The sequence below is a fragment of the Ruditapes philippinarum genome, unplaced genomic scaffold (assembly GCF_026571515.1).
Source record: "Ruditapes philippinarum isolate M1 unplaced genomic scaffold, ASM2657151v2 ctg547_1_1_1_1, whole genome shotgun sequence".
NCBI lineage: Eukaryota > Metazoa > Mollusca > Bivalvia > Venerida > Veneridae > Ruditapes > Ruditapes philippinarum.
This window is the reverse complement of record NW_026855428.1, coordinates 30,953-44,390: the sequence shown is the minus strand read 5'-3', so window position 1 is coordinate 44,390 and position 13,438 is coordinate 30,953. Positions and strand designations below refer to the sequence as shown.

General features: G+C 35.6%; 1 protein-coding gene across 2 annotated transcripts in view; it reads left to right on the top strand.

The window, feature by feature from the left end:
* Positions 1 to 13,438, top strand: part of LOC132743301 (uncharacterized) — a 48,536-nt gene that overhangs the window by 16,265 nt on the left and 18,833 nt on the right. For both annotated transcript variants that reach the window (XM_060731841.1, XM_060731840.1), the window contains exon 3: positions 11,014 to 11,074. In XM_060731841.1, the coding sequence (XP_060587824.1) occupies positions 11,014 to 11,074 (61 nt within the window). The remainder of the gene's footprint in view (positions 1 to 11,013; positions 11,075 to 13,438) is intronic.

The window sequence follows — 13,438 nt, the reverse complement described above, 5'->3', positions numbered from 1 at the left end:
TTTGTTGTTTGTAGAGACGACTTATCAAGATTTTTTTTCTAGTTTTCATTTGTTAGTATCTCGCGAGGTTTGTTTATTGTCATTTCTTAATTAGAACCACATATTAGCGATATTTGAGTGTTTGTTTGTTTTTACTCAATAAGAACATCTAGCCTACAAATTATCTTTTTTATTGTTATGAAGTGTCTCGTGGACACGATTTAACTGTAAGAAAGTGTCTCGTGAACACATGTTAACTGTTATTTTACGGTGAGACAGAGCTTGCATGGACAGCACTCTTCTACTAAATCGAGAGAACGACACAGTTTGTCATAATGATGCGTTTTTACATCGTTGAAACTTGAGAAAATAAAGAAAAATGCACGCCTTAAAAAGAGTGGTCAGTGATAACATGCGTCGCCTGGTGATAGCTAATTAAGCAGTTGTACAGTTTGTTTCCTAGCCTGATGAAAGCTAATTAAGCAGTTGTACAGTTTGTTTCCTAGCCTGATGAAAGCTAATTAAGCAGTTGTACAGTTTGTTTCCTAGCCTGATGAAAGCTAATTAAGCAGTTGTACAATTGTTCCCTAGCCTGATGATAGCTAAATAAGCAGTTGTACAGTTTGTTTCCTAGCCTGATGATAGCTAATTAAGCAGTTGTACAGTTTGTTTCCTAGCCTGATGAAAGCTAATTAAGCAGTTGTACAGTTTGTTTCCTAGCCTGATGATAGCTAATTAAGCTGTTGTACTGTTTGTTCCCTAGCCTGATGATAGCTAATTAAGCTGTTGTACAGTTTGTTCCCTAGCCTGATGATAGCTAATTAAGCTGTTGTACAGTTTGTTCCCTAGCGTGATGATAGCTAATTAAGCTGTTGTACAGTTTGTTCCCTAGCCTGATGATAGCTAATTAAGCTGTTGTACAATTTGTTCCCTAGCTTGATGATAGCTAATTAAGCAGTTGTACAGTTTGTTCCCTAGCCTGATGACAGCTAATTAAGCAGTTGTACAGTTTGTTCCCTAGCCTGATGACAGCTAATTAAGCAGTTGTACAATTTGTTCCCTAGCCTGATGATAGCTAATTAAGCAGTTGTACAATTTGTTCCCTAGCCTGATGATAGCTAATTAAGCAGTTGTACAGTTTTGTTCCCTAGCCTGGTGATAGCTAATTAAGCAGTTGTACAATTTGTTCCCTAGCCTGATGATAGCTAATTAAGCAGTTGTACAATTGTTCCCTAGCCTGATGATAGCTAAATAAGCAGTTGTACAATTTGTTCCCTAGCCTGATGATAGCTAATTAAGCAGTTGTACAGTTTGTTTCCCTAGCCTGGTGATAAGCTAATTAAGCAGTTGTACAATTTGTTCCCTAGCCTGATGATAGCTAATTAAGCAGTTGTACAATTGTTCCCTAGCCTGATGATAGCTAAATAAGCAGTTGTACAATTGTTCCCTAGCCTGATGATAGCTAAATAAGCAGTTGTACAGTTTGTTCCCTAGCCTGATGATAGATATTAAACCCTTTCCCCCATGAGCATATTGTGAAAAATGGCCGTTTTCACTGAAAAGCCTCCTGTTACAAGTTCAAACTGCTATGAAACTATGAACAATGCTTCAATACTAATCAAACTTGGCACAGATGTTGACTGGACCATTGCCTTTGTAACGACATGCTCAGTCTTAAATTTCCTGTTACCATGGCAACGAGGGGACATCTCAAAATTGCCAAAAAATCACTATTTTGCCTCGAGTTTTTCCATCAAAATTTATTTCAAAGTGCTGCAACTTTGTGCAGATGCCTACTTCTGTTATGGACAAGCTTTGTTAGACTTAGCTCGAATGGAGAATGGAGTGCTGGGAAACGCCCTTAAAGGAGTTGCTAATTAAGCAGTTGTACAATTGTTCCCTAGCCTGATGATAGCTAATTAAGCAGTTGTACAGTTTGTTCCCTATATGCCACACTTACTTTGTAGCATGTTGCCAGCTACTGAACAGACCAAAATGTTTCTTTTTATTTCAAGAGCAATAAATCAGCCAAAAATCATTCAACCGGAAAACCCTCTGAATATGTACAAGTACTTGAGGTTCCGATTCGCCCTGTTAAGTTTAACTCAAAATGCATAAGTAGTAGAAGAAAAGTTTTTAAAAGATAAAAAATTATTAAAGGCCAGAACTCAAGGGACAAAAATATTGAACTTATCATACCTTGTAAAGTTTGGATAAAATTTAAAGTATTTTAAGTAGTAGTCTAGATAAGACTTGTGACAGACAGACAGACAAACAGACGACGGAGAAGTCAATCCTATCAGTCGTCGCTACTTTGTAGCATACGAGGTATGATCAAAAAGTTCTCGGCCCGATATACTTCATCCACTACACTGACATTTTCACAAGATATGTCGATACCGATATCTTATTGAAGATTACTGTCAGATATACATTCGATTTTACACAGATTAAGTAACAAAAAACACACTTTGATCAGTAGAAGGGTGTGTCATTTAGACCAAATGGAGAAAGTTGATATTAGAGCCGTCATTAAGTACCTCTGTAAGAAAGGGATGTCCCCTAAGGAAATCCATGAAGACTTCATGGATACACTTGGAAAGGAGTCCCTTCCTCTAGCACTGTGAAAAAATAGGCTGCTGAATTTCAGAGGGGCAGGGAGAGCATTGGAGATGATAAGCGGTTTGGGCGACCAAAAGAGGCCACAAACGATGAAACTGCCGAAGCTGTGCACGATCTGGTCATGTGCGACAGAAGGCGAGACCTGAGAAGCATTGCTAGGGAAGTAGGTATAAAGTTTGGTTCAGTTTAGGCAATTTTGAATGGGTCCCCAGACAGTTGACAGACGACCAGAAACGGACCAGGCTTGACATCTTTTGTCTCGCTTCGAGGATGAACCTGATTTTATCTACCGGATCGTAACTCAGGATGAAACATGGGTCCATCACTTCGATCCAGAATCCAAAAACAGAGCATGCAGTGGAAGCACCTTGGCTCACCCCTCCCAAGAAATTCAAGAGGGTGCCATCGGCAGGGAAGATAATGGCTTCAATTTTTTGGGATAGTCAGGGAATACTCATGATTGACTATCTTGAGCAAGGTCGAACCATAAACGGTACGTACTATGCAGACGTCTGCGTCAAGAAATCGCGCGTAAAAGGAGGGGCAAACTGACTCAAAGCGTTCTGCTCCTGCATGACAATGCGCCAGCTCCCACATCCCACGTAGCGATGGCTGCTGCAACTGACTGCGGGGTTTGAAATTCTTCCCCATCCCCATATTCTTCGGACTTGGCCCCCTCTGACTTCTACCTGTTTCCGAAACTAAAAAACCAAGCTTCGTTTTGGAAGCAATGAAGATGTTATGGGGGCGGTCAATGTCTTCTTTGAGGACCAAAATAGAGAGTTCTATTTTGAAGGGTTAGACAAGTTGGAGCACAGGTGGGCAAAGTGCATTGATGTAGAGGGCGATTATATTGAAAAGTAAGACTACGATTAGTTGGGTTCTTAGACTACCGGAAGTACATCGGGTCAAGAACTTTTTTATCAATCCTCGTATATCAGTTACAGTCATAGGCTTCACAAGAGTGGGACAAAACAAATTATTCAATGGCCATAACTCAACCAAAACTCATTCAACCAGAAAACCCGTGTAATATGCGCAAGTACTTGAGGTACTGGTCAATCCTGTAAAGTTTGGGCAAAATTGCATCAAAATTACAAAAAGTAGTCCGCACAAACTTTAAAAATTGGTCAAAAACAGAAATGGTCGGGTTGCATTTGTATACATGTACCAAATATCATGAGGCTGTGATGTTCTACCATTGACCATTAATGTCGAAAATTTAACTAAGTCGATAAACAGGAAGTTGAAAAGTGACATCCCTGAAATCGAATCCCACGGAATGGGCCAAAGTGTAAATGCTGTATACCAAAATATCAAAAGGCTGTGATAAGTAGTTGCTGAGATCTTTTTCCCCGCCGCCCGACATTCACCATACTATAACACGGCTTTGCACCTGTGCAACCCGGCCAAAAAAAAAAACATTAAAGGACCATAAGTCTGACAAAAATAACTGAGATGTAAAAGGCCCTACAATTCCGTAGTTTTGAGGATTAGTCCGGATAAGTTTTGTGACTGACGAACAGACAGACGACCTGGCCTAGAAGTGAGTAACAGAATAAAGAAAATCGTGTTACAAAAAAGAATAATGGGGGATAGCTACTAGTATTCCAAAGGAACGCCTTTACTCAAAAGCCGGGACTCAAAAGCCGGGACGGAAAGACGGATCGTTGGACAGACGGCCGCTGTAAGACCTTTATGCATCCCCATACTGGTAAGGAGGATAGAAAGAGTTGTGCGTCAACCTACGTGTCCACAAGTTGTTAGTTATTGTTATTATTTCCCCTGTTTTAGTTTGTGTTTCGAAATAAATGTCGTCTCACTAAAGTCTTAAAAGATACATTTAGTGGTTATTCAAATCCAATCCATTTTTTTTTTCAAATCAAAATCAACATTTCATCTACAAATACATGGAAAAGTATTGTGTACCGAAAACGTTATTTCATTTATTCATTACACTAGATGTAATTTTAATAGGTATACTGAAATTTGCTCTTACATTAAAAATCTTCATGTTAAGTATTAAGTCATATTCTGTGAATATGTGATATTCAGAACAGCATCCATTTCTGGTAGGCACCTAGCCTTATTAATTTGGCGTGAACGGTTTGACCCATTTTACAGACTTTTTTTTATTACTGTCAAACCGTTACGCCTAATTGGAGAGGTCATCAGACCTCTCCATAGTGTTCAGACTGATTGCTGGCGGCATCCATTTTTGCGTATCTGATTGCAGTGAATGAATCTAATTTTAAGCGTAAAATCATTAGGAGCAGTCTACAAAAAAATGTTTTGCGCATGCCCCGTTTCAAAACACGGCTTTACTTAAACGAAAAATTAACATCGAAGTGAACAAATCGGTACATAGAAAAATCGGAAAATATCATTAACGTTACTTAACACTACGTGCATGGATGCTTCATTCCGTAACTGTATAAATCGATTACCGTATTATTTTTTGAATAACGTTTTACTATTTCGTGTTCTGATAAATAGTTACAGTGAACATTATAGCTACAATATCACCTTGCACTATATATACCGCCTCTGGTCGAGGGGTTAGAGTCGATGACTTTTAATCCAGTAAACTTTCTGGCGTGGGTTCGAAACCCGGTAGATCCTTTTTTTTGTTAGTTTAGCGCGGAGGAAGGTTGTCTAGTACTGGTGTAACTCTCCAGGAACGATGGTTAGGAAACTACCCGCCTATATGACTAAAATACTGTTGGGAAAAGGCGTACAATGAAACAAACAAACATATTATATGACCGAGTGAAACATGTATTGAACCGGTATATCTAAATAACGCAAAGGGAAATTTTTTGGCGCAAATGGCACAAATTTTATCTCAAGTTTGATTTTCTTTTAATATTGTGGTTGGAGGCATGCAGCTTTATATACTGTTTATTCCAATAAACAGTATATAACAGTATAACAGTATATAATAGTATTTACTGTTTATTCCAATCAAATGATATCAACATTTTTTATGTAAACTTGTTTGATTAACATACTTTATACTCGTTTTGGAAAATGTAGAGGAAATGCTTCCTTATATTTTACAAAACAGTGACCGAAAATTTGCTTATTGAACTTTACAAGAAACTTTTATTTTGAAAATACTTTTAATATATATATTTTTTTCTACAAAGGGAACTGAATTTAAAATACAAATGTAAATGATATATATAATTTAATTTACATTAAGTAATTTTACAATTTTTTTTGTAGAAAAAGTATCCCTAATGCGCCAAGAAAAAAGTCCATTTCTCCGGCATATAATCCCTTAAAACATTAAAAAAGATGAAATGTAAAACAAACTTTATAAACAAACTATATAATAAATTATATTTTGTTTAATAATTGTAATTTATAAACATTCATTGTGTCTGTTATGCAAAAATATCCCCAAATATTTTCGAATTGAACAATTTTTCCACAGCAGCAAAAAGACCTCTCGCAGGCTTCTTTTTAAAGAAGCAAACTTGTTTTAACTGTCATTTTTACGCACGGAAAATCTACCGGCAACACTATCGATAGTTTGGACTGATTTTTACTGCTTAAACCTGAAAGTAACTTCAATGTCCTCTACAGATCAATAGAATATAAATTCTAGTACTAACTTCTCCTAGAAAAAACATTAGATTGTACCTGTCTTAACGCATACATGCGATTTATTTCAAATTTGTACTGTCTACTCTATCTTTGGAGGACATGTTATGACGTCATTGTAAAAAATCGATTCCGTGAAAGCTGGTAGTAGCTACCAGTGTGTCTAGCAGGTATGTGTGGGTTACGCATGAAGATTAAATTTAAAAAATAATCAGGGGAAATATATCTATACATTATTTTTTTAATAAATGTGTGCATTATTAAATACTATTGAAAAGTATCATGCAATGGTAGCAAATAGGCTCCGTACATGTACTGTTGTTTAATATTTTTAAATACTCAACATTTATCAATAGTTGGTTTGCGTTGTTGTTTACTGCTAATGACTGCCAAATGTCACTCTCGGATAAAATAAACTTTATTAATTTACTAAAAAGGAACTTTATTGTGATCCAGTCATATGCTGTAAGGGAAGGGTCAGATATTTTAATTGAAATAAATTTTATGTAGAGGATATTAAAAAAAGTCATTGAGAAGATAAGAATTTTCAAATGAACAGATCAAGAGACTTATACATGTATAAGGTGTATGTCTTGTTGTTTCATACTGTTTTGGTGACACTTTTGTTTGTGTCCCTTATTGTTTTCTTGTCTATGGTAAGTATCTTCCCTTTGCCCCTAGTTTTATTTCTTGATTTCGCCCCCTCCCCCTCCCCTGAATTTCCTTTCCCCTTCCCCTGTGCCCGTTTACTAAGTGGTCCTATTCATCATTCATTTATATATTTTCTTTGATTTCCTTCTCAGTTACATTTGAATGATAAGCCTGACCGTGCTCTCCCTTGCACCCTGTCCCGTTTTTGTTTAGGATCCTTCTGGGCTCCTTGCCAATGGTTCTTGTTCCTGGGTCGTCTGGGGGTTGTGTTCATTGAACGCCGCCTTTCCTTGTTCATCTTGTTTATCATATTGTATACATGTATACCGAACCGTAACAAACAGATAATGATTATCAATACAAGGTTCGGCAAGCAAGCAAAGAAATGTAAAGAAAACAGAAAAAACTTATCCCCAAAACACCAAAACACCAAAAAAAACCCCGCCTGAAACTGCAAATTCGAAACATAAATACACATGAGTGCTAAATACGGCTCTGGTAGGTGCAAGTGCTCCCTTCCGCTGGTTTAAACAGAATTGATCACTTAAACATAATAATGTTGAAATTTTTATCAATACCCACAGATGTGTTCAAAATACGGCGGTTATCATGGAACTTTCAATGTGACAGTCACACATTCGAGGTGCCGTTCAATGAAGAGCGAGAACTAGATAACATGGAATTTTAAATGGGTCAGAAGTTTTGGTGTCCTTTTGCGACAGTTGTTCTAACATTTCTCCCATCTGTCTTACATTGTTATGCTATTTTACGTCTAAATAAGGGTCACTAAATTTCCGCTTGCTGTGTTTTTATCATAAACCCCGTCAAATCTGTGCGACAATTGCATTTTACCGAGGACTGTCTGAAATTCCATTTTATAGTTTGAAATTTTAAGATTTTTTTCTCAGAATTTAAAGTTATTTTTGGTTGTTTTGAACTTCTTCCCCTACACAACTGTCCTCAATTTTTTTTAAGATAATAAACTAGATATTGATATGGAGTTTAATATAAATTGAAATTCTTCTTTGCTTCATCATGTATAGTATAATTATAATTCATTAAGATGTACCTACAATTACATTGTATTTTCATATGTGCGAAATCATGGCAGGGTTATAAAATAAAAAGGCAGTTCAGAAATTTCACCTAATGATCAAAGATGTTAAAAAATCCAACTTTACAATTTCTAATTTGACAATTTAAATGGACTTTTAAAATGCAGTATGATCTGACGTCGGACATCATAAACTATTTAATTTCTAAGTAAGGTTATTAGAATTTCCTTTTCACATTTTATTTTTAATGCTGAAATATTCGTATGTGAATAAGAGAGTTATTCCTGCAATAATTCATATAAATAACTTAAACAAATTTTATAACAAGTAAAATGGTTTCCTGCTGGGAACATTTTTACTGATACAAAGATATTTCATGTAACTATTTTCAACATTGTTTGGGGGATAAATAAACGTTTGCATCATGAATATAGTTGACAATAATCGATCAATATAGAAGAAGGTCTTTGGTGACTGGTGACCGTTGAAAACACACAAGTTTACGCAGAAAATATCTCTGTTTATTAGATGCCACTACGTATATTTTAATCTTGTAGATTTTCAGTATAAACAATTTATTGTTTGTAAAAATTAAAGAAACATTGATAATTTTCAAACACATCATTTAAGTTTTTCTACCTTAAACGGTAAATAATTATAGAAAATTAGAAATATCACGTTTTTTATTTTTTTTTCTTAATGAGGTGTAATTCGGAGGTAAATCCGTAACGTACCGGCAAACGGTATTTAGCTAGGTTTTCGAAAAGGTCAATTAACCAATCATGTACGGTTTACAGATCACATGCTCCTCCATGTACCGAAAACAGGTCACGTGCTCCTCCATGCCTCAAAAGTTAAACGCGTACCAATACCCTGCGGTCTCCAGACCGCAGGGAATAAAGCTTGACAAATACAATCGATTGCCGCCGATACCTGTGTTACACCATGGAAATTTACAATTTTACCATGTCACCGCTTACGTCATTTTCTAATATGGCCGCTTTCAATAATTTTCAACGATTTAAAAAGTTAAAGTGGAATATTTAGACTTGTGTTCGACTTTGAAGTATGATAACTTGGAACCTTGCATAAAAAACGTTTCTCTTTCAGGTAATGTAGGCCGTATCTTTAAAACTTTTTTAGTTTTCGCTCCCAACAACTTCTAATTGGGAAGCGTCCGTGCATAAAAATGCAGTTCGTGGTTGGACTTGGAAAAAGACAGCGCCCGTCCAAAATTATCTCGGTGTCTCTTTGACAAGTCTAATTAGTTGGACTAGTAGGCACCAGGTTGAAAGATACCCACAAATGATCGTGGTATATTTGTGTATGGACTACATAGCTAATCGTTGACTTCACGCTACTTGTCTCTCTCTGACATATTACCGGCATTTGAAGAACGAAAAGCAAATATGATTTTCGACGTGCATCAACATTTATGAGAGCAGTGCTGGTCAAACGTTATATATACAGTTTCTGACAAATGTAGTCTCATGACTTGATTTCTGGTGCTGAAATCTATGTTGTAAGATTGTAAAGTTTAGTTACAGGCGGCACAACTACCGTGACAATTTACCTATGTGGGAAAGATTGTTAAACATGTACAAAATATGTACTAAAATTATATTTTTACAAGGTCCTACATGATGATATGTAACCATTTAAACCATGTTAACATTTTTCCATGAATGGGTAACAAACCCATATTTATCGTAATAAGCGCTGAAGTAAATATAATATTATAACAAACATTTCCTTGTATAGACACAGGTTAGGCCTTATATTAGATGAAGAATGAGCATCAAATGAAATGGCTAATTCTCAAGACCTGGTCCCGTGTGTATAATTCCTTTCTAGTCTTTTGTAGATGTTATAACTCGCGTAAAGCAGTTGGTCAAGTGAATTTAAAGTGCGGTGACAAAGCACTTTTATTATGGTTTCTATATAGTATATTCCAAAACGAATCATTTGTATGTTTTTGATTCTTATAATTTCAACTTGTTTGGTATTTTTTAAAGTATTTCTGAAATAGTTGAGATTGCAACAAGTAGTCCAACGAGAGTTTGTAACATCCCATTGCCCATGTATTAGTAATCAACAAAATATAAATATCTTTGGTAGACCTTCAAATGTAGTGAAAATGATTTGTGAACAAGTAAACAACACCAACTGTTAATGTTTTGTTATAGATTATGAAATTAAGACTTGGTCACAAATTTTCTGTTTGTTGTCTCTATAGTTACAAACTAAATGAAACAAATACTTTGTCAAATAAATTACTAGTTTTAAGAATATCTGCTTTCTTACTGCACAATTATGAGTTTTGTCCAGTAGACACACATAATTATCATACCACATAGAAGAAATACAATAGCACGCAAAGAAATCGATTTAATACAGAATGTGAATCAAACCGTAAATTTAATCACGCCTTTTCAAAAATAATGTCTGAATTGTTTGCTTGAGCACTCAGAGACAGCTTGTCATTATCCCGCAATTATATAGATTATTTTACCGTCTTCAAGATGTGTGCATTGTTAAATATGATAAAGAAATAATGGTGGCTGATTCATGCCATTTCGTATTTTTGCTCCACGTGGTCGACAGACGAAAACACGAAAGTACGACAAAGTCAACATTTTGTCGTGCTTTCATTCCGCGGGGTGCCAAGGCAAAAACACGATAACACGACACAGTCACCACTTTGTTGTATTTTCGCTCTGCGGGGCGCAAGGCGAAAAGACGATAATAGGACAAAGTGGGTACTTTGTCGTGTTTTCGCGTGGTGCCCTGCGGAGCGAAAATACGAAAGCACGATAAAATCACTATTTTCTTGTATTTTCACTCCGCGGGGCGCCAGGTGAAAACACGAAAATACAACAGAATGATGACTTTGTCGCGTTATCGTGTTTCTGTCATGCACTCCGCGGAGTGAAAGTAGGACACAGTCATCAGTTTGTCATATGTTCGTATTTTCACCTTGGCGCCCAGCAGAACGAAAATACGACATTGCACAGATCTGCCACCATAAGAAATTGATTTTGCTTCATATAGACTTTCAGTATGACTTTGCATATACAGTTGTATTTAATGTTTTCAGATTAAGATGGCTGGTTCATTACCATGGCAAAGGTGTTCAATAGTCCATCCAGCTAGTCTTGGTAAATATAATATAATTATATTACAGTCATGGAAGTTATAATGGACACGATTATTTATTATGTTTTTTTTTATTACGTTAAAACAATGGAATAGTAGGATTATACTCTTTAGGACTCGGTTATTTTGTCTTAACATTAAAGCCGCTGTCTTAACATTAAAGTCGCTGGAATTAAAATTTAAATATATTTTATACGAAGTCGCAAAAGCGGCACGGATATGTGATACCATGATTTCGTTATCAACGTTAACATTGTGGTGCACTATGACTGTCGGTGTGGATTGTGGATAGTGGACAAGATTTTCTGCAGTTTGCTCCGATGATAGAAAAAATCCTCTCACAAACCCGTGCAAATACAAGTCGCATACTATAAAATGTCATTCTCACGCACCTATTATGAATGATTTGCGAGCTTATGATGATGTGATTTCGCCTGTAAATTCATATGCTAGTAAAATAAAAAAGGGCTTGAAAAAAATGATAGTTTTCGTATTTTTCTGTCGGAAAAAAACGATTGACATGTAAATTGCAAGAAAAATATCAAACACCGACTATTGTCACAAACAGAATACATGGAGTATGTATCTCGAGTATTAACTGTTTACGAAAAATCTTAAAACTATAATACAAAATATTTACACAGTGTAAAGAAGTATTTGAAGAAAAAAAAACGTTAAAAAATGTCTTTTGTAACTAAAAGTGTTGCTAAATTAAAAAAAAGAATTATCAGTCCATATGATTTAACTAGTATAATACTTGTAGGAGTAATTTGCCCTAGTTAGATATGGGAAATATCACCCGGGTAATATTCTCTGCGGCTGAACATATGGGTCTATGGGAGTTTTACATTGAGGTATAATACATGTGCCGAGAACTGGTATATTATTCTGAGGTGGAGCTTAGTTTTATTGTGAATTAATATGCATTTTTAATGTAATCCCATTTTATTTGCACCGCCTCCGTGGTCGAGGGGTTAGAGTCGATGACTTCTAATCCAGTAACCTCTCTGGCGTGGGTTCGATCCCTGGGAGATGTTTTGGTAGTTTAGCACGGAGGAAGGTAGTCTAGTACTGGTGTAACTCTCCAGGAACGATGGTTAGGAAACTACCCGCCTATATGACTGAAATACTGTTAGGAAAAGGCGTAAAATGAAACAAACAAACACACAAACAAAACATTTTATTTGCAGTTTAGTCCATTTACATCGCAATGTAATGGCATATTTTACAGATATAAAAATAAAAAATTTGTTGCTTTTTTCCGATCATTGTTCGACAAGTTCCGGAAACACATAAATATACGAACGTAATACACGCAAGTGGTCCACCATTATGCTTGACAAAATACAGAAGCTTGTTGATGATTAAGAAGTTTTTAATACGGACTCGTTTTTTCGTAATTCTGTCGAAATGATTGTATTTTCAGCAGACATAAAGAATTAAATTAGTATGTAATAAAATCAGGATATTGAATGAGGATAGATTCAATAATGTTGGATAAAATTATCATATGAACATAATAGTATTTTCTGAACGAGTTCAACAAACTTCGAAATTTGGTAACGTCAGTCTAGTTTAGTAAAAAAATGTGTAGATTGTGGCGTTAGGAAATAAGGAAATTAGCTTGTTTTCTGTTAATATCGTCTTTGCATTCCTACTTCTAAGAGAGATATCTAACCTTATTCTTAAATTTATAATCTTTATGTTTTTTATAGGGAATCATATCTGACTAGGCTTAGAGAATCAATTGGAAACCATCGAAATAAAAAATACAATGTCATGCCGCTTTTTTGTCTGATTCAGGTTTTATGGGGGTTTTTTTATGAATTCCTTTACTGCTACCAATATTTTGTTAACTACAATATAACGTACAATTGTAATGTATCATAGTTAAAAGAGATGACCACAATAATTGAAAGGAAACAATCCTTTAAACGGCATCTCCTCAAAACACATACGAAATTTTTAAGTTCTTTCGAAAAAGTTTCAACACGATCGGACCAAGGTTTTTGTGTCCACTTGATCAAGCTTTGTATAAGACTTTTAGATACATATACGTAAATTCTGTTAAATATTTACTTAGATCGACAGATCTATTGATCTTTCTGCAAAACAACAAAAGGCGTAAATATAGTGAGTAGACTAATGGTAAAAAATACAAAAAAAGTCATAGCTGCGCCCAATGTAAGCAATTTTTGCTTGAAGCGTTGCCATGCGACGTTGCATTGCCTGTCGGTGATCCATACACGGTCTTCTGCAAGTTTAAGCTATGACAGTTAATTTGGTCCATGAATATTGGCTTGAATTACCAAAACTATGACTAACTGACTTGTTTCAACTGACCATAATATTTTTTTTTAAAAATC